The sequence below is a fragment of the Lepisosteus platostomus genome, chromosome 18, assembly GCF_059453375.1.
Source record: "Lepisosteus platostomus isolate fLepPlt1 chromosome 18, fLepPlt1.hap1, whole genome shotgun sequence".
NCBI classification, from domain to species: domain Eukaryota; kingdom Metazoa; phylum Chordata; class Actinopteri; order Semionotiformes; family Lepisosteidae; genus Lepisosteus; species Lepisosteus platostomus.
The window spans coordinates 9,135,952-9,162,449 of record NC_142628.1 but is presented as its reverse complement, the minus strand read 5'-3'; the positions used below and the strand labels follow the sequence as shown (position 1 = coordinate 9,162,449).

The 26,498-nt window shown below is 36.4% G+C and overlaps 1 protein-coding gene across 4 annotated transcripts; it reads right to left on the bottom strand.

Moving 5' to 3' along the window:
• Positions 1 to 1,684: 1,684 nt before the first annotated feature.
• On the bottom strand, positions 1,685 to 26,109 carry far1 (fatty acyl CoA reductase 1). 4 transcript variants are annotated; one of them, XM_088610891.1, is made up of 12 exons: positions 25,999 to 26,109; positions 17,643 to 17,865; positions 17,127 to 17,302; positions 16,464 to 16,643; positions 14,597 to 14,774; positions 13,818 to 13,862; positions 12,992 to 13,119; positions 12,584 to 12,651; positions 10,667 to 10,838; positions 7,096 to 7,225; positions 5,964 to 6,091; positions 1,685 to 4,838 (listed from the first exon to the last, which is right to left on the bottom strand). In XM_088610891.1, the coding sequence occupies exons 2-12, from the start codon at positions 17,829 to 17,831 to the stop codon at positions 4,676 to 4,678; spliced, it is 1,557 nt and encodes a 518-aa protein (XP_088467017.1). In that variant the 5' UTR covers positions 17,832 to 17,865; positions 25,999 to 26,109; the 3' UTR covers positions 1,685 to 4,675. The 4 variants fall into 4 exon arrangements, with proteins under 4 accessions (XP_088467017.1, XP_088467015.1, XP_088467014.1 ...); XM_088610889.1 differs by lacking the exons at positions 10,667 to 10,838; positions 25,999 to 26,109 and adding exons at positions 10,214 to 10,385; positions 24,248 to 25,650; XM_088610888.1 differs by lacking the exon at positions 25,999 to 26,109 and adding an exon at positions 24,248 to 25,642.
• Positions 26,110 to 26,498: the final 389 nt, after the last annotated feature.

The following is a 26,498-nucleotide window of genomic DNA, read 5'->3' as shown; positions in this document are numbered from 1 at the left end:
TAGCGGTTTATTTATAGCCCTGGGAATGTCTGCAGTAAGGGAATACATTTTGCTTTATTCAAAAAGAATTTAAATACAGCTCTCAAAACTTTACAAGTAACCCTTCTTAACTGAATTGAATTTCATCAAACGGGACAAAAAAGGCATTTACATCTGTCAATCGAACGTTGACATATCCCAGGAGAAATCTGGAATTTCTCAAACTAGTTAGTTTTTTTTTGCTTTGAAAACTCCAAAGATGATACAGGAAACTATAAATGTCCACTGTTGACAACAACGGTTCATAAATAAATCAGTAGAATCAAGAATCCGTTCATTTTCACACCACTTTACCCAGTACAGGGTTGTAGGGGAGCCGGAGCCGGAGCCTGGCCTGGAAAGCAATGGGCGCCTGTCAGGAAACTGCCTGGATGGGCTGCCAGTGTATTGCAGGGCACACACACTCACATTAACACCAGGGTCAACTTTCCAGAAGCCAGTTAACCTACGTTAACTGGACCATGGCAGAAAAACGAAGCACTCATGAAAGGAAAAATAAAAAGGAAAGCCTCAAGGGGAGAGTATACCAACCCCCTGTGTTCGTGTGGAATTGAACCCAGGACCCCAGCAGTGCTAACCTCTGTGACACCCAACCCTGCAGAGTCATCTAAAATTAAATATTAATTTCTACAAATAACATTTTGTAGGCAGGCATTATGAGGTCACCAAATATGTAATGTGTTAATGTAATGTTTCTTTATTGGCCCTGTACAATTTCTTGCATTAGGAATTCGTCTTTTCGCAGACCCCAGCTTTTCTCCATGGAGACACAGACACACAGACAGGGAGAGAAGTTTGGGGTCAGAGCGCAGGGTCAGCCATTGTACGGCGCCCATGGAGCAGTTGGGGTTAAGGGCCTTGCTCAGGGGCCCAATGGATTAGGATTCCTCTGCCAGCCGCGGGATTTGAACCGGCAACCTTCCAGTCACAGGCGCAGATCCTTAACCACAGAGCCACCATCCATGCTGAGTCTTGCCTCTTCTGTTCTGTCTTTGATTACAGTATATTACCTGCAAACGTACAAGTGGAGATAAATAACTCCAGTGCACTTTAGAAACTGGATAAGTATTAGCTGTAGCCAAAAACTGAAATAAAAGGGGTGTCATGATGACAGAAATACAAGAATAAAAACATTTAAATACATATAAACCTGCAACTTTCAAAGTCAAATATTGATTCTTACATTCTTTTAGGACACTGTAAACCAAGAGAAGATACAAGTCACTTATTTATTACTTCTTATAAAACAATTTCCCCATCTACACATGTAAGAAATTCCACTAGTTTTTCTACCTGGGATTCGATCACAAAGCTGTAACCACACACTCTGCACTGGTGATCATTATGGAGAGTGGATTAATAGATTTCTTGAAATCATGTATTATTATTATGATGTTCCTTATATTGGACTTCTTTGACCCTGGCTGTTAAGGGCTATAACCCAGGAATTTTCCTAAATTGCTAAATCATTAGACCTTAAAAAAAAAACTCTTAAAACTGGTCCAACCAAGGCCAAATAAGAATAATAATTTTAATCAATGTATCACAGGCTATAAACTACTTACGATTTAAACAGACTTATAAACTGTACTTACATTACAGAGAAATCAAATGACATTAAAACAACACAAACCATAAACAACGATTTTACTTGGTTTATTTTTTATTTCATTTTCTTATTTTTTTGTTTTGGTTTACAAACAAAGGCACCCATAAATTTTTCCTTGACACTGACAGTCGAGTAATAGGTTCCCTCCTTTTTCACCATTTTAAAATCACTGAAGAGAACGACTATTGTAGTTATACAGACACAGCAAGAACATTGAAGGGGGATACATTCATTTAAGAACCCGGGCACTACACAGTAACATATTAGGCAGGATACCTATACTGTACTGGGGCAAGAACATGTTACGATCACTTTGCAAGCAAAAAGGGTTTAAACCATATTTAACAACACTCCACACCAAAAATAAAAGAGATTAATCTACCAAAAAGAAATAAAAGAGAATTTGAAGATTCGTGTTAATGCATGTGTATAATGACCCCCCTCAAGAATAACAGCACAAAACTGGAGAAAACAAACTTCAATATGTGCTAATAGTTACTTTTTCCTCTAAATCTTTGGATTTACAAATGTAATACAATGTCATTACCTACCATTTTGATAACATTGAAAATGTACAAGTCTGTTTAATTAAATCAAGGGAAACAAAAATGTTCTGAAAGCAAATGCTTCAAATTCATTTTCTTGTATTCAGCAAAACTAATACCCCACAGTGTATTAACTATGTACTGTATAAATTTTAACTGGCTGAAGAAAAAAAGTTAACTGCGTACAAATTTTAAACCACCCAAAATGAAGAAAACTGACCATTCAAATAAAAAAACAACAACAATCTGGTCACTGTTTCTTACATCAGATTTTAACATGGCTTCCAACCCACAACTACAAAGAAGTCACATCGACATTTTATTAAGGAAAAAAAATACAACAGGACATTAATCAACATCATTCTGAATATACAAATTATGGATTGCCACCAAGAATCACACATTAGTCATTTTATAGAATTTTAACCTCTTCTTTCTTTAGGTGTAAAAGATTTCAGACTGAGGAGAACAACATTTCTATTTACATTCTTAAACACTAGCTACTGTAACAGTTGTAAAAGTTATTTTTAATTAAAGGGGGAAAAATCAGACAAGACTCCATGTGATTTCAGATGACTTCACATGGTCAAGATAAGCGCTAGGATATCTAAAAGGGATTTCATATATGTCTTAAGACTGTTTTAGCGGCACAAATACAGAAGTACAAAGAAAAACTGGCTTTCTTGAAAAGGGTATACATTAGAAATTATCTGACAAGCTCAAATGTTATCATTATAGTTAACTCAGAATAATGTTTTTTTCTTTTTCTTTTTGTAAATAAATACATCACTTTTTATATTTTCTAAGCACAAAAATAAAAGTTTCTTCTATAACTCAGGTTTTAAACCTCTATCTAATCTTGTTTATTTTTAGCTACCTAAATAGAGTTTTACACAAAGTGATTAGAAAACATAGATCTGATTGCTCTTTTTCACATTTTTAGACATCTGAAAAAAAATCAGGCACAATTCACACACCTTCCAAAAGCCTTTTAGTATCTACAGGTCTCCAGGCTAGTATTACAGCGCTGTTTCAACAAGCAAGTCAAAATGGAAAGCTCTCCTTTATGATACACATAAGTGCATGTTACAATGCAAGCACAAAGCCTAATGTTCACTTTCCAGAGTATGACAAAAAATAAACACATATATGTAAAAAAAAAAAAGATCAACAGTACTTTAAATCCAAGAATTCTGGCAAATATATATACTAAGTGAAGGGTAAACTTGGAGTGTAAAGCTAAAAAACACAAGTATCACCCTCCACTTTTGAGTGGTCTCACACTCTTTTAAACAAGCATTTACCCATTAACCCTACTGTATATATAGAGTATGTGCTTACATTTGAAAATACACTGAAAGCCAAAAGGGAAAGATACTCCTGTCATTCAACTTTTAATTAAATATATAGTCACACATTTTGGCTCACCACTTGTATAAGTATACTAATAGAATCAGCGAAGGTGATACAGTAAATACATCCCTTACCTAGCTGTTTGGACCAAGCCCAAATCTGACAAGAGATATTCCTAATGCCCAGAGTGCCTATGTCCCTGGGCTGGAAATAAGTGCTATATGCAAGGGAAAGGAGCTACTGATACTTATAGAAATCAAACAAATACATTAACAAAACCCAATAGAACTAAGCAACATCTACTGTAAGTGATATCCTGAGCAACACAACTAAAGGATTTATGGCCAAACACTTCTTTAGATGACATTAAACTTAAAGCTGCTGAAACAGTACATTTTAGTTCCTTTATCCCATTCACCCCCTTTGAAAAAACAGGTTCTAATGTATTAAGAAAGTAGCATATTTGCTCAAATTAATATTGGTTCTTCAGCAATATAGGTTTGTTGACTAAATCAACTTCTAAAAGGTCTTTTAATTAATAACAGCAAAAGAAAAGGCTAGGAATATGTAAAGATGTGCAGCGTAATGAAATAAAGATGGAAAAATGAAAGAACAGAAACAGACCAAAATACACGGTAATTTCAATAATGATACATGCATCTTATTCAGTCCACCATTTGCTCTCACTAAGAATTCAGAACTGAAAATCACTGCTATCAGCAACCCCAATGCTAGAAAGAACAGCAGTTAACTACTGTCACCCCAGAAGAAGCAGCCCGGCATTTCATGCAAATGAAAAACAATGCCTGCAGACATCAGCATAGTTTAAAGCACTATAAGTTCAATATTCAAATGTACAATATCCGCAAAGGCTCTCTCTGAAGTCAGTAGAACTAATATACATTATAGGGCACTTCCAGGACCTTAAACCTAATCAGATTTGTGTTTTCTACATTTACCGTCATTTACCGTTTAAGGTCATGTTAAATAACTTACAGACAGAGAACACGCATAGAAGAAATTGGGTGTCACATTGTCAGTACAGCGACCAAATACCAACAACAATGTCCGGGCTGTGTAAAGCATTTCATCAAATGCATAGCTTTCTGGGGGCATAGCGTGGCACTTCTTAGTACCTCATGGTACTGGATGCTCGGAAGTAGGACAAGAACTTGAAACACAGACTGACGACAAAATACCAGATGTTCCTTGCCATCTGAGACCTTGCAATAAACACTCTCCAAATCAGGACTACTAGGATGGTATTGAAAGCATATCTGATATTCCTTAATCTGAAAGATAAAAAAACAAGGTTAGCAGCTAAGGTTACCCAACATAAAAACATGAAAGAAACATGAGTTGAGTAGGGAGAAATAAAACACTACCAATATGTTTGCAACCGTGAGAGACAGACTCAATATAGATCCTAGAGATTAGAGACAGATGAACCGACAATGCAAGACCACACTTTCCTGTGCAGACAAGAAAGTTCAGAATTTACAGTACCAAATCATCAAGATGCAAAGTGCACATAATGTCTTTCACTTCTCAGTTGTAATTTAAATAACACCCGGTTACATTTTAGCTGGGATACAGCAGAATGTCTGCTGTTTTATCAAGGCATGTCACTGTTATTTCAATAAATAAACAAACATACTGTTTATTATTTTTCCATGCAATATTCGTAAGATTTGGTAAAAATAGAAAAACACTTTTCCTTTAGAAATCACTCACATGACAGTTCAGGCATTCTGGATATTCCAATTTTAAATAGTACTTTTTCTTAGAAATATCAGACCACAAATATTCCAAACTGAGCCTATAATATTAATTGAAATATAACTGCAATCTGATAAAACAAACCATTTTAAATACACATTTGGGAAAGAAATGCAAAAGATGTATAATAAATATCTACTAGCATAATAACACATGACCTACTTCACACAGCCTGGAGGAGGTGGACTGAGACACATTTTAACCATATTGACAAAAACACTCAGTGCTTTCACAGATTACTCAAAGTTACAGTACTACGATACATCTTTATTTGATTAATGTGTTTTCTAAGAAAAGGGCCATTAGTATCTAGGGCCAGGTAAAGATTAATTCCATGCTGAAAAGTGAAGAAAAGAAACTGAATGTTTCTGATGTGGAGCTTCTTCAGCTGTGAAGGTGTTCTTCTTCACCTGAAATTTTTCAGTTTTTCTTTACCTGTCAGAATGGAATAAACCTTTATCTGTTACCAGATACTGATAGTTTTTTTTCTTAGAAAACACATTAATCAAATAAAGATGTATCATTTTTAACTTTTGGTATCACCATCAGTATCTGTACATTTTGGTGGAGCCTTCTCCAGGGCTCTCAATGTCCTCTTAATACCTTTTACTGAATGTACATACAATAGGACAGCTTACTTGTTCAGATGTTTCCTTGCAGCTGGCAGCCCAGACAACTCCTCATTCAGCACATATTTTTTTGTTCCCATGCAATAGTTCTCCATATACTCAGCCCAGTGTAACTGCCTTACGTCAAAGTTGAAAACCTGAATAAAACCATACACATTGTGGGTTAGCTTTGCAAATGGATATATACTTTCAGAAAGGCAGGAACATCATAGTCTGTTGGAGATTTAGCAGGTTTTACATAAACACACAGCCTTCTTAAAAAACATTCTACCGTAAATGTCAACATTTTTATAAAAATAAATTATCTAAAACCTTGAAAATCTAAGAAAGAAAAACCTGACCATAACTTTCAATATCTTACATATCAATCTCAGAAAATAACTAATGGGGTTTATCCTTAAATTATTTTGACACTTCTGTCTATTTATGAGAACCAAACACAATACATTTTAATCCATAATGCTACTGTAACATTCAAAGTGGTTATATTATTGCTTAATAAGAATGAAGAATGAATTTATATTTCTCACTGTAGCTTAGGAGACCAAAAGTCATATTTCTTAACCAATTTATTGTACAGCTCTACCCCACTGGTACTCTGTCTAAACAATATACTGGAACTCACCACAGCTGGGACGATACATTTCTGAATACAAATATGGATATATAACAAGAGGAACCTGTTCAGAAGACTTTTTGTAAATTTCTCATAGTACTAGCTGTTTCACTTTATCATTCGAAAACAGGATCCTTTTTCACATTGTATGGTCATTTTTGCTTTCTTTTCTAAACACAGAGCATTTAATTAAATAATGTAACCTAGCCTGTGTGGAATTTGCATAGTCCAGGGACTCAGCTGGCTTTAGACACAATGATTCCATTCATATTAAACAAGCCTCTTTATATCCACTTAGTGAATTTCTCAACTGTCCCAGAAGAGGCCACTTACAAAGTTCATCTAATAAGGCTTTGGTTTTTGAATATCTCTCATGAATCAGACCCCATGAATCTATATTAAAGCATATCTGATTTTTTCAGACATATGGATATTAATTCAAGGGACCCTTTGAAATCACAGTGGTAAAAGAGGATCAGTAGTGCAACTATGTAACATAAGGTAGGTGAGCCTATAGTTTTTTACCTTCTTGTCTTCTGGGGATAACTGATTCAGAAGCATGTTGGTGTTGTCGGTGCTCCAAACCCAAGAGTGGCTGGTGAAATATTCTAGGAGCATCATGGCTTTGTGAAGACGAGTGATGGTCTTCATCATTCTAGATTGCATCAGGTTACACAGAAGCAACAGACCATTATGAACAGCTAAAAATGGAGACATCAGACCTCATACTCCATGTCACCAATCCAGTGTAAGTTTTATGCTGATTTGTATGAATTAAATGTTCTGCAACATCTCATCATTATACTGTACTCTATTAAGCCAGAACCTCCTAAAAAAGCTATGTTCCATCAATAGCTGTATTTGTAAGAGGATAATAATCACATTAGATCAATGCTATTGAGAAAATTGTCAATTACTGGGAAATATTTACATATGTAATATGGGTTAAATGATATTGTAAATTATATAATAAATTAAACTATATTGTAAACTATATAATATTATACTGCAATAAAATGTATTTTTATTGCAAAGGCTTTGCAAATGTGAGTTTTTTTGAGTTTAAACCAAAACCACAAACATCTATGAACTAAACATTGAAATGTTTGTAATGAAAAATCTCAACAGTATAAAATTCTAATTGCATACTTGAGTGAATATAAAAAAGACTAAACTACCAATTTTTTATATTTTCAATTGAAAATGAAGTAATGACGTAAGAGTATATGAATTTTCATCTTAACAAGATGTTAACGTAAATAAATATGAAAAATACCCTTATTTCTATTACTCCACAAATTTGGATTAATAGAAACTGATATAGGATAACAGAAATTTTTCACATGCTTGATATTATAAATCCTGATGTTGCAGTGTATTGTAAGCTGGACTGGTTTACAGGAGCTCAATATTTATAAATAATATACAGAACAATTATTCTCCACAATAATATATCAGGGAAAAAAAAGAAGTAAAATCAACAAAATCAACGCTAGTGATATTCCTGTCCCACTTTCACGTTTAGCTTGTACAAGGGAACAGGAAGGCCAATCAGCAACTGGTAGGAAAGTGAACTGTTTGAAATGTCTATATATTCTTTACAATATCCTGAATTGATTGTTTAATTGTTTCGTTCAGGCTTATTTTCCAATGTGCTCACTTTCCTTCCAAGATTGACTCCAATTCGGATTGAAACAAGTGAGGAGAAGAAAAGGATATCACAAACCCACCTCTGTGAAATGACTGCAATGAAAAGGGTGGAAAACATTTTTCTAGTCTTTTCAGGTCAGCAAGCCCCATATTTAAAGCCCCCTTTTGAATGCTTCTTGAATATTTCTTTGGAGAGAGAACCAGTTCATTTAAGATTGTGATGGGGGGAAATTCAAACAATGGGGAGATGGCTTTTTACACTACAACAGCATCCCTGAAGATAAATTAAAAAAATGATCCATCACATCTGTTGACAAATTGCATTTTTTAAATGCATTTGATGTTTCAACATTACTTGAATTGGATCTACATTTTTTAGCATTGTAGCAATGAGGGAAATTAGAAAAATGCATTAAACACAAGGAATGGGAAATGTTGATTGTTGCAAATTGTGATCAGTATAAGAATATAAAGATTTTATTTATTGGGCCTTGATTGGGGATGCTGACAGATTGCTGACGAGCCCAGAAATGATCTGTCATGTTAACACAAAAGATGAACCGACACTAATACCACATTAAAGACCCATACCAGATACTAACAATTTCGAGATTTGTTACGTTTTAATTTGACTATATATATATATTATATACAAATAAAGCCCAGAAACTTTAAATCTTTACTTCTTAGGAACATAGCATGAGTCTTTGCAGTAGTTGCAAGTAAGAAAGAAAATTATTGTAAATTAACAGGCTTTTGCATTGTAAAAATAATTCAGTTCATTGCTTTACCTTGTTTTGTAACGCAATGTTACTTTAATTTTGTAACACTCTTAGATGAACGTATACAGTATATAGCACTGTTAAATTTATTATTTAGAAACAGAGCTCCAAAGATAAAGAGCTTCTTATATGCTAAATATTTATTCTGCAGATTACAGTAGGCAGTATCCAAACAATGTCACCATTTTCTTGCTAGGTTCATTTTGAACAACATAGGACTAAATATCAATTGAGCATGACTCTGCGAAATGAATTATCATCCTTATCTGCTGTACATTTCCCACAGTCACATCCAACAACTAGTTACAACTTCTTCTAAAATATTTTACTTAATAAATCGATACTGTTTGGATATAGACTAAATGTTATTAATAACACAGTTGGTGTTTCTGTACCATTTATTAACATACAAGGAAACAATTCTATTACACGGTTTATTCTGCTTATTGTGAAGAACTATGAATGTGAACACATCCCTGCCTTCTTGTATTTACAATGTAGGCAGAAAAACACATTTAAGATCAGTCATAAGAGCTACATAAGACACCTGTAGAGCTATAGCATACTCAAACAAGAGTAAGTATCTGGTATTGGTCCAATAACTGAAAGCCCAATAACTCAGAAAACTAGCCAATGTGCTCGGGCACTTGGTATCCAGTATCGGTCAGACTGCACTGAAGAGTATGTTAATTCCTCCTCGCAAAGTGCCAGAGTGAAAGAGGAGACTGGCACTTAGAGATAGTTTAGAGGTCACTTCGAAAGACTTAATGGCATGGCTTACTTAAGGAATGGCTTCAGTGTTACTTTGCTCCACCGATACAGGCTCAAGAAAATAGGGGCAATAATTTTTTTAAGCATAAAAAAAATTAAAAAATTAAAAAAAAAACTTTTTAAGCAGAATGTTTAATCTGATCACACTCATCGCAAAACAAGTCAACGTAAGATACTCCTACTACAGTAGGAGTGGTGTAGGGAGAATACTTTTCTCTTTCAAAGCATTAACTCAATTCTCGGTCTACAAAGCCAGCATATACTAGAGGACATGCTTTGCCTTTTTTTTTTTATGAAGCGAAACCATTCCCATGCTTCATTACACAGCGTGTTAATAGCATTATGCCAAGTCCAATGCCATAAAGTCAAGCAATGATTGCTTGCCTCCCCCACCACTACAAAACCAGCACCAGCGTGGACTGCAGCACTGATCGCCTTACCGGGGCTTCTGACCCGTCAACCTTAGATACCCATCATACAGCAGCGCAGGTACTGTATGACTGACTGTGGTCCAGTACTGATTCGTAAAGGGGTTGGACCGAAGGTTAACATTGGGACGCCTGAAAGCCTGTTCTAAGGGGTTCATCTTGAAGGACACATTTACATAATACTCTGCAGAGAAAATATAATCAAAACCTTAAAGATACACTTTAATAAATAAAATAACATACAGAGTAAGAATGCAGAACTAGGACTATGGAAGTCTTGTATCTTTAGAAGGCAGCAAGCAGAGTTCTACTTGTTTGCAAGAAGATGGTGACTCCGTTAGTCCTTCACGTTATGCATTCTTGTCTCTATGTATTTATGAAACACATGGAGGGCAACATTTTGGCTGCACTGAAAGGCTGCGGGCTGAAACGATAACAACAGGGGGCTAAGCAAGTTGAATTTACCTTGGTGTTCTTCCTGTTATCCTGAGGTAGATATCATATAGGAATGCTGGTGCCTTGTGGCTTACAGCAATCCAGTATTGATAGATTAGGTGACTGGATGTGAGATTAACATTGGGCCGTCTGAAGGCCTGCTCGAGTGGGTTCCTCTTGAAAGTAGATATAACATGGTACTCTAAGAGAGAAAAGTGTTGTGATAGTATAACGTTTTCAAAGTATCTCTAACCTCAAACGTGGAACAGAATAATTGCATCTGATAGTTATTTTAACATATGCTGCGGGACACTCTCTTAGTTATAAGCATTGGTGTGCATTTCTAATAAACAACAAGACATCAATTTCATTTTCTAGCACTTTTCAAATGCAGTACACTAAAAGGGTTATCTCTATGGCCTTTTCTATTGTCAACAAAACAGCTGCATAGCAAGACACAATACTCCATATAAAAAACAATTTGGCATTTGAGAGAAAATGTTTAACATAATGAACGACGCTTACCTATAAAACTCTTAATGATTCAAAACATTGCTTTGGAGAAAATGCAATAAGCAACTGTAAAAGCATTCTTAAAAATGTGTTACATATGGATGACCATTTTTGTTGGGAGTTGAATGTACAAAATAAAGTAAGTTGCCCAGTGGTCTGTAATTAAGTGGACATGGGCCAGTGGCTCTCATAAATGATCATCAGAGACCGCTGCGTCTGCTGGTTTTAATTCCAACTGAGTCCTTAATCACTGGTGATACCTGGCACATATAAATGATCTGCTTGCCTGATTTGAGTTTTTTTCCCCCCAGTCATTTATTTCAAATATAGCACAGCTAAATCATATGATTTTAAATGTCCCCAGCATATTGAATTTAATGCAACCTCTCCTCAATTTCCTAATTAGGAATTTATTTGTGATTAAAATATTATTGATAAGATTATATTGAACAAACACAGGTGGGAATGTCAATATATGAAATAGTCCCACAGTGTGCTTTTGTTTTTTCCTTCTGCTTTAGTCCATTTGGTTACAGTTCAGATAACAAACCTAAACTTAGGGCAGTTCTGAAACTTGGTACAAGTTGATGCTAAAAAAACTCTGAATATTTTAGAGGCTGAAACAAAATTGGACAACACAAATAAAACAGAAAACTGAAATAGACGTTCTTCTGATTAAAAACTTGGCTGAAGCATAAAAGACTAAAAAGAGCTGAAAACAATACAAGTCTCAAACAAATTCTATTACTAGGTCAATTAAGGGCTTAATTATGTGACTAAGAACTCAGTTAGACCAAAACCAGCAGGGGTGGATGTTTCCAATACCCAGAGTGGGAATCCTTAACCCTTAATTCTGACAAAATATGCAGGTGGGACACTACTCGTATCCCATTTGCAGGCCTCCTCTACAAAAACAAAGGCTTTGAACCAGGAATCAGATCAACCTTGGGTTTGGAGACTGAAGATAATTATATATAATAACCAGATGAAGCAGATGCACACCAGACTAAGCAATGTCAGGGTAACTGGAATGGTTTCAAAACTCAGTACCTCAGCAACTTCTCCCTGTTTCAGCTGAGCAGGTGTGCAGCATATAAACAAAGGACTTCTGTCTGCCAGGTCTATGATCCGCTCATGTAGAAAGAGGCATCCAGATTCCTGGCTGCACTGGGGTTTAAACTAAATGACATACTTCGACTCTTAACAAACATGCAGGTAAACTTGAACAGATCTTTATAGATCCTCTTTCATTAAAAACTATTACTCATGAGAAAGGTGGCCCTGCAGATGATCTGTCTACATGACCACTTTATGAGTCAGGGCCACTAAATTTTGTTGGAGAAATTTTAAAAATAGAAAAGCATACTTGTCTACAGGGTCCTAAATTAACTGTTTCTATTTCTTGATCATTTGTTATATAAAATGCATCCATACCAACTTCACCCCAGTGAAAGGGGTTGACGCCACCTGTTGTGCAGTTGTACACCAACACACTTCTTGGCCTGTAAAGCCAAACATAAGAAGAAGAACATGGGTAAGGTCACAAACACAGGCCACATGGTCTTCTTGCTCATTTTGCTAGTTTCTTATTGATCCTGAGATCTTATGTAATCTTTTCGCAAAGAATCTCCCAAAAACAGCTTCAGAGTGCGGCTGGGAAGTTTGTACGAAACATGCAGTATTTACACAAAAGGGGTTGTGCACCAAATCATGCCTTGCTAGACCATCATGACATAATTTTGCAACATGGCAATAACATAGATTCTTAAACAACAAATAGGATTTCTTTCCTTTTACTTAATTAAACATTTATTTAGTTTTTTTTAAAAGAGAAGAAATCACCTGGTATATCTGTGAACTCCAGAGTACCATGCTGCAGCCAGTGTAGTATTGATGACTACGTCTACTGGGACAAGGTCTGCTACAGCACTGTTAGAGGCTCTCATTGTACGAAGGATTCCCTTTCCAGCCTACAAGTAACAGACAGCACTGAAAAACACCTTTTCTCAATACTTCATACAGTTTTAAAAAATCTTTTTTTTATTTTTCAGCTGTTTTAGGGGTAAACTAAGAAAATAAATAACATACACCTCACTTTTCTTCTATTCATTTATTTACCTTTGCATATGGTGAGGATTTTATGAATATATAAAATGGTTACTCAAAGTGCTGTTTCTTCAAGGTGTATAAGGAGACAGGCTTAGGTTGGGTAAACAAGGCTGACACTACTAATGCCTGACCTAACTAATATGCAGATAATAAAGCCTCCACAGGTTTTTCATACTATTCGGATAATATAAATCAAAACAATCACATCTCATTTAAAAACTGTATTTGATTTAAAAAAAACTTGCATTGATAGTAAATAGTCAGTTTCCAACCAGACTGTATAAACTGTATTAGATGCAATGTCAACGATGTAACCAATTTCTCCCTGCTTACGCAAAATGACACATTTCTAAAACCTTGAAACACAGAGACACATAACATAAGACGGCTAAATAAAGCCACAGATTTTTTTTTCTGTGCAAGATGACTAAAAATACTTTTAAAGAACGTTTATTACCAAAAATTAATTTAACCCATCAATATTCTGCTAATTCTAGGACGTGGTATCTAATTGTTAACTAAGACCGCTACAATGTCATTCACAAAATTGAACACTTACAGCAATAAATATTCCACTGGGTCCATTAAAATTATCAATCCAGCCCTAGGAGGAAAGAAAGAGACAAGATGACTAAGGGTTTTAAAAAGATTTCTTTCACTTTAACATGTCTGTAGCAAACTACTGTCTTTGCCTTACATGGTCACAAAGAACACTATTGTTCTTCCCAAGGCACAGTGAAAGCAATACAAGAGCAGAATAAGACAAAAAACAAAGAAACTGCATTCACTTTTTAGTGAATGTTACCTGTGACAGAAATATGTTCTGAATTTCAAGATTAAAAGCAACAGTAATTTTCCTATCCACACAGAACTGCTCTGACTTGAAAACACTTTTACAAAGGTTTTATCTATGGATTGTGGAAGAAACCTTTGAAAGATTGCTTTTTTCATTTACGGGTCCCCAGTGCCTTTTTTAGAACATCACAGCTTATTTCACGGGACTGTGGCTGCTCCCTGGAATTCCTTCATTTCCTCCAATGTCCCACTCCACTTTACTGTCAACCTCTTATCCCACAGATTCAGCACAGAACAGCTTCCGCTCTGTAGCCCAAAGGTGCCTTAACTGCAATGAACTCTGTGAGCTTCAGGTTGGGAAGTGCTATATAAGTATGAATCTTCAGAACAAATCCTAAACAATTATTACAATATTACAATTATTACAATATTGACTCATAAGGTCTCAAATGCCTGTATGAAGAATGATACTACCTAAGAAACAAGCCTCCTTTCCTACCATCAATGGTTTTGACTGCATATAGCTTTCTTCCATGCACTTACTGGAAATGGCTCCATCCAGCTGGCTCCCACAATAGAAGGTCTTATAATTGCCACATTGAGGTTTCCACATTCTTGTTGAACCACATATTCTGCCAGAGCCTTTGTATAGGTGTACGTGTTTGGCCTGTCTCCAATAAGCTTTGGTGTAATTTCATTAATGAGTTTATCATCCATCCACCTGTAAAAAACAAAACTTTCAGACTTTTCATAAGAATAACATTATTATTTTTAGCCCTTAAGGCATGAGTATGAATTATAAAATATCCACTGTACAGCAGCTATCACCAAACCGATCCTTTGTGGTAAGTGAACTAATTGATGGCTCTGATGAGTTTATCTCAAAAAGGTTCTCAAATATACCTTATACATCCATTCCTCTTAAAACGTGATTCAAAAAATTATTACTCTACTTCACTCTAATGTAGTATTTCAAAATCACACTTGAATGTGGTCTGTAATTGAAAAATAATGCATTTTAAACCTAATACTAAGCTGTGGAAAATGTTCAAAGTTAAATGTGGCTACAAAACACAACAGCTGATAAGGGCCTTCAATGAAGACAAATCTGACATTTCATCTTTCAGAACTGCAATGCAATACAAACTTAGCAAGGCAAAAAAAAAACATTGCTGGTACTCAGCCAAAGGTTTTATGACTGATGATAAACACTACACAGAGCACACCCTTAAAAAAATTGGTACCTTCAATCATGTCTTGAGAGCATTTCTTGAAGTGACTCAAATGGTGATTTGTCATAATAACAATAACAGAAAGACTTTTAATAGTCTTCAGTTATGCCAAGTTTGAAAAGGGGAACCAGGATGGAAATAGTCACAAAATACCTTGGTGCTACAATATCAATCCATTAAAAAGCCCTGCTAAATTTGCTTGTGTGCATAACTCTACAGTAAATCTACATATACTACATCCAGGACCTACTTAGCAAAACAGGTACAATTTTTGTAAAAGCAGAGAGGTGAGGTCAACATTACGTTGAGAAGAAAACTGGTTAAGATGTGCTAAGCATTTCAATGTGATTAAGTCAGAAGACGTTACAAGTACATGAATACAACCCAGATGACTAAATATGTTTTATATACTATTCATTATACATGTACTATTACTGTCACATTTTAAAAATTCTCCTTGTCAATGCAACAATGAGCACCATGAACAACTTATGTCCATTTCTTTACAGGTGACCTCAGTGCTTCAGGGGAAGACAAGGCAAATGCTTTACCTATGCTAGTCTAGTAAAGCAAGCACCAGTATTTTTGCATGAAGAACACATCTACTTACTGACAAAAAATGTCGTGCACAAGAAAGAAAAACAAAACATAAAAGTAAAGGGCATGTATTTCACCATTTCTGCAAAAATATATAATAACACTAACTATAGAACAAAATATATTAAAGCAAGCATGTAATAAAGCTACAGTTCCGAGATAATTTAAGCTCCCTAAACCTTTTTCAGCAACCACTCAATTTAATTTAATTTATTTTAATATAAAAGGTTATTGTAGTAGTCTCCTGTCAGCCAACACTATAACCAACTAAATGACTACTAAACATTGAGTGCTACTTTACAGAATTAATAAAGGCCCAGGCAATTAAAATAATTTTCTAGAACAAAATGCTTGTTTTAATGCTAATACTACTATTGCTAATTTCAATATCTAGGTCAAAAATAAAGGCCCTTCAGAAAATCAAAAATTAGTACAGTACAGTATTGTATTATGTTTCCACGCATGATTGCAACATGAAAGCTGAACAATTTCATGAACATGACCAAACAAGTACAAGATGGAAAAACGTCAGGTAGAATCTCTTCAACGAACAAGGTGGAGAGAACACCATTACAACTCACTCTAAAGAGTCAATAAGCTTCTTATAATCCACCGGAGGTGGGTACACTACTTCTTCAATGAGCTTGCGGTTGCAGTTGGCGTACGCTGTTGAAACATGGATGAAAACCTCAAGCTGCTTCATTCTATGAGCCAGGGCTATAAGCTGCTGGGTAGCCAGAACATTCAGCTGCACTGCATCCCTTGAAAAGAAAACAGTGATAAGAAACGGAAACATCAGTACTGCTGTGGACTTCAGTGCATATCAAAGTATTAAAAAACTGCGGCTTCAAAATATTCACGTATATACATGCAGGCAGATTTAGCTGGCAGAAATGCATTCATGAGAAATTAGCCTTTTTGAACCGTTGATAGCAAAGGACTATGACAGACCAATCAATTGTGTAACTGCAGTGATTGTGTAATAATGCAGTTGTGTAATTACATTAAATCACTTTGAGCACAACAATTCTAATTCTTCAAATAAACAGCAATAAAACCTCTGAAGGGAAGTGGCCTGATGAAGGGGCAGTGAAGTGAGAGAACTGATGGGCGAGATCTACAAAGGGAAAATGCCTGTAATACAGTCAAAGGGGTGGCAACATTAGCTACAGGCAAACTCATAGCACTGTCTTTCCATGCTCTGCAAAATGGTACCAGAGCAGAAACCGCTTACGATTACTCACTTCAGTGGCTCATTGAATCTGACAGTGGCAGCGCAGTGGAAGACAATGTGAATGCAGTCGGCAAGTTTCTCTTGGTCCTCTTTGCTCAGGTCAAGTTCAGACTGCGTCAGATCACTGCTCACAGCAATAACTTTGTCTGCAAAATTTGGCTGCTCATCCCTCAATCTATCGAACAGCTGAGGAAAGAAGGGACACATGCTTTAAAAAAATCAATAAAACTGAAATAAGAAGAGAGAAATTTGAATTTTTGAAAACTGAAAGTGTTTGCTTTTTATTTCTGCTTGAGTGAAGACAAAGTGAAATCAATGCGGGATTCTTAACCACAGCATGAACAGCAACTGTGGCAGGTGCAACTACAGAAGTGAAAGTACAGTGTACATCTGATGCAAGACACATGGTGACCCCCTCCCGTCTCATCATTCAAGAAGGAAACCAAAATGAAAAGTGACTTTTCCGCAGTGCTCCGATAACTCTGTTAAGAAATCATGAGCTGGTTATCTCCCTTCCCGAACCTACCTTGCAGTTCACCATGTCATCAATCCGTGCTTTGGGGGCTTGCCCTGCCTTTTGCCTCACCAGCACATACACAGCGTTCACAGCGGGACAGGAGCGCAGCAGCTTTTCCAGCAGGACTTTGCCCATGAATCCGGTGGCGCCAGTGATGAGGACATTCTTCCCCTCATAGTATTTAGGAATTGAAACCATTGTGCCTGTGGCAACCTTGCTGAAGTGTATCTCCCTGAAGGAATAAAAGCAGAATGGCAACTTAGCATTATCTCAACATTTCATACATTTATACAAACAAAACAAAACACTGTCATGTACATGCTTCTTACGCAATTGTGAAGTGATGGAAGGTTGTTGTTTTTTTCTCTGAACCCTGGCATAGTCACAGAACTGTAAGGTATGAATTGCCAGAAGCCATATCACACTGCAGCTCACAGCTGGCAACCCACTGAAGCTAAGCAGATGTGAGCCTGGTCAGTACCTGGATGGGAGACCTTCTGGGAAAACTAAGGTTGCTGCTGGAAGAGGTGTTAGTGGGGCCAGCAGGGGGCGCTCACCCTGCGGTCCATGTGGGTCCTAATGCCCCAGTATAGTGACGGGGACACTATACTGTAAAAAGGCGCTGTCCTTTGGATGAGATGTAAAACTGAGGTCCTGACTCTCTGTGGTCATTAAAAATCCCATGGCGTTTCTCGAAAAGAGTAGGGGTGTACCCCTGGTGTCCTGGCCAAATTTCCCATTGTCCCTTATCAATCATCCCCATCTATGAATTGGCTTCATTACTCTGCTCCCCACTGATAGCTGGTGTGTGGTGGGCGTTCTGGCGCACTATGGCTGCCGTCACATCATCCAGGTGGGGCTGCACATTGGTGGTGGTGGAGGGGAGTCCACATTACCTGTAAAATGTGGAGTGGAGTGTCCAGAAAAGTGCTATATAAGTATAAGCAATTATTATTAAGTTAAAAAAGGAAAGAAAATATTACTGTAGGTTTATACAAAGTGATGGAATGTAATAAATTCTTTAAAAGAACCACTGAAACATATTCTATTGTTTAAATACATTGTAGTCATAAAATGGACTGAGAACATTTTCAAAAAGCACTTAAAAAACAGTATAATGCTATCTTAAAAGTCCAAACATTTTTATTACGAACGTGCAACTACTTTCAGCAAGTACAATAGGACAGTCAGTATCCTGCTCAGTTACTGCATGCTCCCAATCAGCAGTTGCGTTAATTATTACCCTGTAAAGACAAACTAATCTGATTGTTCTAGATAACCTCAGTTTCACTGAAGAGGCAAATGCTGATAACAAGTAATGCTGAAAGTTTTTTCAGACCCAATCAAGCCATATAAAATATAAATATTATGCATCTAGATGATAAAAGCTTAGTAGTAGAAAATTGTCCTGAATTGAAGCGCATCTGTAAAATATTAATATTAATTAACATATATATATATAAAATAAATAATAATTTAAAGTTGAATAGCTTTTAGATGTGACAAGGTGTAGGCCCACAGCTCCCACCAATGTCAGATTCCAGCAAGTATTCTAGGTCTCCAAGTCAAACAGCTGACGGCCGTGGAGATGGATGAAATTGATCCAGTTAAAAACTAAGTGGATCCCTTTAACACTTCTCCCAGGAGAGGAGTTGTTTTTTTTTACTTATGGAGAAACCTGCTTGACCCTAAGTACTGCAAGAAAGTCTTGAAAGGCAAAACCAGTTAGTAATATTTTAAAATTTTTGTATAATATTTTTGTTTGCTCAAGATTCCCAGCCTGTTCATCTGCATGGAAAAGCACAGTAAAATGTCAGGAGGTTTTGCCCTTGCCAGGAAACTCTCATGCTTCTGTCACTGTAGACTGATCAGAAGTTATCATTTCACTATACTGTATAGTGAATGTGATATTATTAAAGATGCAGGCTTCATTTTTTCAAAAATGCAGGCATCTCTTACTTCTGTCAATTTGATTTGCTATTTTAAAACTTACTTGGTCTCAACTTTATGATACCAAAGAAACCATCCTGGAATAAAAACATACTTTTTGCTTACATTTCTCTTTAACATACTGCAGCAGTTTGCAGGTACTGTTATGCTATTTTAGCAGTGCCACTTTGTTGAAGGCAGTAGTCAATGCTTTAATGCATAACTTTTCTGCCAAGCAACAACAACAGTAGGAACCTAAAACAAGCAGTTCTGGAGCCAAATAAAACAGACCCTATTGTAAACCAAACAAAGCACACCACAATGTAGAAATTAACTCACCAAACAGGACATGGGATGAGTTTACAAGAAACATGCAAAAAAGATAAACATCATTTAATGTCTACAACAACTGTATACCAAACACATTTTATAAGCAGTCATGAGAGAACGATTTCTCCAGAAATATGTACAGTGCCATACAAAAGTACTGTATCTATGCCCTTCCAATGGTCAAAATTTTGTGACATTAAAATTATGCATACACATTTTTTTAAACTTAATATTTTATTCAAACCTGAATGCCCTAACGTCCAACAGTAAGAGATGTTACGGTACGTCAGCAAAACCTAAAGAGAACAGAAAATGAAATATGGCAATTGTATAAGTATTTAGACCCCTGAACTCAATGTCTGGTGACAATTCAACTGTAGCAAGGCACTGTACAGTTTATGTAGGCCAGTACATGAGATTAATTCTTTACATAACTAAGACCTCAAAAGATTTTCACTGTTCAAAAGATGAGAGAGGCGATTAATGATCGATGGCGGTGTAGTAACTGAAGAGACATTTAATTATCCCCCAAAATAACAAACAATACTAAAGGGGGTCTGTAAACACTTTAAGCAGGGCAGAACTGTAAATGGACTCAATGCTACAAGACGACTGAGAGGGAGTGCCTTGTGTGTCATGGTGAAGCACATTCTTCTTTCACTGGATTCCTACCCTGAATACGCATCATATACATGCTTTTGTGGCATGAAGAAATGCTAAGTTTAAAACTCCACCTTCTGTTCACACATTTTTCCACCTCAACTGTCCTATGTACAGACACAAATAAACAAATAACAACTAAGTATGATTCAGACATATTTTAGAAATGTACAGTAGGACTATTAATGACCCCACCACCACCAACCCTGCACCCCGGCCCTGATGTTAAAACTAATAATTCAATACAGGCTTAAATGCCAAGTGTATAACAGGAACCATATGTTGCAGGGGAATCTGAAAAATAGGAAAAATAAAAACAGTGTGCTGTTTGCCGAGACCAGTAACCTTGAAAGCCATACCTTTTGGCTCAGAAGCAAAAGGAATATCCAACTTATATGGACTCACAATAGACAACTGGCTGTGGTGTCAAAATATGCAAAAGAGTACATCCTGCGGGACTTTCATGCTGACAGCAGCTATGTCTTTGCTGTGGAGAGCAGAGTTAGTTATTTCTGCCTGCCAAGGGTTTGAAGCTGTGTGTGCTTTCCAAGAAATATGCTGCAGTTATTCCAGACGTGAAATAACCTGTATGGTGAATGTAGTAAGGGAGACAAGAACTTGAGAAAGACACACAAAAAGAATCTGCTTCCAGCTGTCTCCAGTAGCTTCTGAAATACTGATGCTTCCATGCTGAGGAAAGCAAAAAAAATACATAAGTTTCCTGTTAAAAACGGTGACAGAACAGGAAAGATATAGTATGGGCTTAATTTAAGCACAAAAAATATTTAATGCATTTTTACTTATTCTATGGATAGGATCTATGCAACATAGGTTCGTTTCTTTTAAATTACTTCAGTTTTGCATGTTGTTTCAGCAAGTAGGAGAATCACTAATCCTTAGATAACACCATAGCAAGTTCCAGTTGAACCCCCATCTTATTTGCATAAATGTTTCATTGAAGGCAGTAATGAAACATATCAGAAAAGCCCTGGAACCTTTATTTTCATATTTTAAACCTATACTATTAGAGGACAAGAAAGGGAGCACCAGTTAACAATATAAATTGAATATTGCCATGTTTCTTCCAATCAGACAAGCTTTTTCTCAACTGTTGTTCCATATTATCTTCTCAATTTACTTGGTTGGCACTGAAATGGGAGTCTGGGTCGAATAATATTTAATATCTAGTCAAAAAAGGTCATTTATCTAGTTATGGTGCAGACAATAAGCAGAACAGGTGGGACTTTCCACTTTCACTCTTTTAAATTTCGGGCGGAGCGGTGGCTCTGTGGCTCAGGATCTGCGCCTGTGGCTGGAAGGTTGCCCGTTCAAATCCCGCAGCTGGCAGAGGGATCCTACTCTGTTGGGCCCCTGAGCAAGGCCCTTCACCCCAGCTGCTCCAGGGGCGCTGTACAATGGCTGACCCTGCGCTCTGACCCCAGGCTCTCTCCCTATCTGTGTGTCTGTCTGTCTCATGGAGAGCAAGCTGGGGTTTGTGAAAAGATAATTCCTAATGCAAGAAATTGTAAAGGGTTAATAAAGTGATGTTAAACGTTTAGAAAGAGTCAATTTCTGTCCTTTTACGATATGAAAAAGGTACATTTAATTATGTTATTTTAATATTCTAAAGAATCTCCATAGAAAAACATTTAGTTTAGTAAAAAATAGAGATCTTTTAATCCTCCACCACAAAAACAAAGTCAGCACATTGTGAGTGCACACAGACTATAGCTGGTCTGCAATAATACAGTAAAATGTAATGAAATTTAGATTTACATCTCACATTTGGGATCTGGACTTGACCACACCAAGAATGGCTTTTTCATTTCCATTTTCACATTAAAAAACACTGAACAACAGCTCAACATTTTCCACAATGAAAGTGGTACAGTATATATGTATTCTCAAATATACATTATGTTAAATAAATCATTTATGACAACAATAAATCAAGCATCAATATCTAATCCTGCTCAGAAATGCTAGCATAAATGTCATAGGATCAGATACAATGATCCCAGTAAAATGAATTTAGGCTGCCATACTACTACTTTGTTTTAACTGTTTATTATACCAGTTGTAACAAACAGGAATAAAAGCCTTAGGTTGAGGTTGTTGAGGTTGTTGTTACTTCGTCTGACGAAGAGGTTTCTAATGCCAAACAGTTTTATTATAAATAAAAATGTTTCTTGAACATGTATAGTTTTGAGATACATATTCACAAAATCTCTACTGTACAACACTAATAACACAAAGACACAGAGTGTGTGGACCCACGACTATTCCTAACAAAACACAGACAGACCTAGAGCTTTTGAGTTTCTAAGATACACCCAAACAAACCTCATTTGCTATTCTTAATACCGAAAGGCACAGGTTTGTGAATGGGTCTGTCATAAGACTGACGGTAATGAAATCAAAATCTTGTGACTACGAAAAAAAAATTCAAAAAGTTTTAGCCATGCCTTTTCTCCAAAGGCATGTGTAACTTTTTTAGTGAAATGGTTTCCTAAAAGAAAAATCAAGATATTGGTAATCGTCCCAGACAGCACTACCACTGAATGGACTTTTATCACTGCAATATTTAAACTAAATTAAACAAATGAAATGCTCTTTAAGAAAATGTTTGCAAATATTAAGATGCATTGAGACTAGGACAGTTCACTATACAACACAAACTTTAGCCTAAATCTGGAAAATGAAAAGACGAGACATGGTCAGGGGCAGCAGTGTGGAGCAGTGGTCAGAGTTCTGGACATCAAACTAGAAGTTTGTGGGTTCAAATCCAAAGTGAAACACTCCTGTTCCACCCGAATTGTTCCATTTAAATAACCAACAGATGGGTGTAAATGTACTGTAAGCTACTTTAGACTGAAGCATCAACCAAAAGAAATTTGATTAGTATTAGTAAGTAAAAACCTAAAAATAGGTATGGAAGAGGAATACATATGTAAATATAATAAGGTGCAAAACTAGGAATGTACAGGATAACAAACAAAATGCACAGTACAACCTCAACAAATCAAAGGAACACTGTGTTGATTCTCCAAAGATGATGTTGGCCCTGCAGTAGGAAACTCTTATATAGTTTTTACCAGTGAGCTTCACAACATGCACTCCCCTTTTGTGTAAATATTGGGTAAATCTGTATTTTTATGTGGACATCTCTCAGGCGTAAAATTTAAAGTTAAATATTAAGAGAGCTTTTAGAACTCTGAATCATGCATTCTGCACTACCACATTTAATAACAGCATTTACCTAAAACTGACTATTAACATACATTACCTCACATACTCTTCAACTGCATAATGTAGTATTTGCATATCTCTGGGTTTCAAGTGATTTGCCAATTCATCAGTAAAACAGAGTTCACTGGTTTTGCTAATATTAGTACTGTGACGGGAGACTCTGTCTCCACATCACCTGGCACTCGTGAGGTATCCACACACACACACATATGCCCAACAGTTCATCGCCAAAGGTGATAAAACTGTTTTCAAACACATACGGACTTTAACTGGTCTGAAATCTCAGGGATAGCTTTGCTTTCCTTTGTGGGTGCACAAACAGAGCAAAGTAAGGTAATTCAAGTACGATCAAAAATTAAATATTTACTCAAATCATACAACTGTATCCTTTGTTATCATAAGTGAAATAAAACACCAATTTAGCCACAGACATTTAGTTAACTCACGTGTTTCTAATGAACCCAAACCATGACAGAGCAACAGGAGCTGGCTTAGTAGTGCCTGTCCCAGGGTTCGGTACATGAGAAGATACCATTGTGTGGGGGTAGTATTTTCATAAAAACAAAAACGTACATAAAAGGATTCTTGGCATTTTGATTTTATCAATAATATGTTAATTGTGAATTGTGAATGGGATTGATTTATGTCAGAATTAATTTTTGGATTATAGCAGAACCTTTTAGGGGGTGTTTTACTTAAAAAGGGAGCCCCTCTGGAAAAGAAAAAATAAGACAGGAGGAAGTTTGTGGAGTAGTGCTAAGATAGAGTTACCTACACCATTTTTTTTCCCTTGTGTTTTTTTTTCCTTTGATTAATTTCTTTTTTCACAGTGTTTTTTGTTTGTGTGCACTTTGGAAATGCAGCTCCTCACAATAAGCACCATTGCACTTCTATGCAACTGTGGCTGTGCCATCATTATCACTCCACTATTCTTTCTGTGCTTCTAAACTACTGAAGGATAAGACTGTGACAATTATTCTTGTGCTGCATTATATACACAACATAACTCACTACAGTATCTTCAAGCCTGTCACTTTTAAATTGACATTCACTATCTAAATAAAGTAAGTCTTAACTCGAACACTAGCTTCCAGGATGTGTATCCTACTGTAATCTTAAAAGCATTAAAATTTCAAGGACGTCGAAAACAGATTATGACACAGAAAGCTAGGACACATTCCTGTCAGAAATACTTCTTTTAGAACTAGTCTACAATTAAAGAACTGACGCACCTCAGATCAGAGCAACGGATACACAAAAGTGAAATGACAGTGGCACGGAGTATTGTCATATTTATATTTACTGTTTACAATATAACAGCACCCCAGAAATATTCAACTACCTCTCATTTTCTAATGCAAAATTAAGAAATAAGTACAAATAACTTGTAATACTAAAGGAGATGAACTATCACAAGCAGCAGGAAACGTAGCTGTCTCAGCCTGGTACTCTTAAACATTCAATAAGCTTCTGATTTCAAATAAACAGACACTCACAGATGCTTGTCATTTTAAAAAAGTGCATCCATTTAACGGAACAATAACTGCCATTATTCAGCTGAAGTTCAGCCCAACATTTACAGTAGCAACCTTACGTAGCTACTGTAGTGTTACCAGAAAACAAGAACACTGTCGCACCCATGCTGAATTCATCCACCTCTAGTAACAACCTTGTCTCTTTGGAGCACTGTCCCTCAATATAACTTCCAAATTATATCAAGATTCCCCGCACTCTCTCGAAGGTGCGAAAGAAAATCGTGTTTGTGACTTCCCCCTTTCCCCTCAATCAAGACAGCCTCTCAGGTTCTGGCTCGTAAGTGGTCATGATTAATACATAACTCATTTAATAAAACCCAGACAAAATGCATCGATTTTTTATATAACCGCACTTATGAGGAGCGCCCCTGAAGAATTCTGTACAGATGTATTTTTTCTTTCTGTGTAGGTCCGCATAACAACAACAAAAAAATATATTCGCGATATTAAATTAAAGGATACGCCATCTTCAAACGCATGCAGAATTCAAGAATAAAAAAAAAAGTAGCAAATGAACCCAGCAATGCGCCGCGGACGAGCGCCACTTCCTGGAAATATACCTCTTTCCTCTTTCGAACAAAAGAGTGGAGAAGCACCTTGCAAATATAACCCACGCATTACACAATGCAAAACAACATCGTAAAAAAACCGCAGTATTGTACCTGGAAAAAAAAACGATCCTCCTCCGTGTTACTTCTCCCTTTTCCCTTTTCCGCTGTAACTGCTGTCAGCCCCGCACTGTAACACAAGCCTTACCGCCCAGCAGTGATCAGCGGATGATCAGGCCACGCCGCTCTCTGTGCAGGATGTTTAATCGAGCCCGTCTCATCGATGCGCCCGTGAGGCGTGCGCCGTTCTGCCGAATTGTGAGCTTCGTGTTCTGCACGCTCCGGCTAGACTGGTTGGTTGGAGAAGAGGGGGTGTAATTCAGAGATAATATTTAAGGATACATGAATCACTACTAAAATGAATATATCAGATTGGTAAAAACGTACACAGCATTTACAGAAGTAAGGTGGGGTTGTATATTATTATTATTATTATTATTATTATTATTATTATTATTATTATTATTATTATTATTATTGTTGTTGTTGTTAATGTTATTGTTGATGTTATTGTTATTATATTGTATTATTATAATTATTATTATTATGTTATC

Bases quoted from the DNA above. Each gene is read 5' to 3' on its own strand.
- far1 (XM_088610889.1), bottom strand. From the start codon at position 24,336: ATGGTATCTTCTCATGTACCGAACCCTGGGACAGGCACTACTAAGCCA. The intron at 14,775-16,463 runs GTGAGTTGTAAT...TGTTTTTTACAG, and splicing joins AAGCTTATTGACTCTTTAGA to GTGGATGGATGATAAACTCA. The intron at 13,863-14,596 runs GTAAGTGCATGG...CTTTCCTCCTAG, and splicing joins GCTGGATGGAGCCATTTCCA to GGCTGGATTGATAATTTTAA.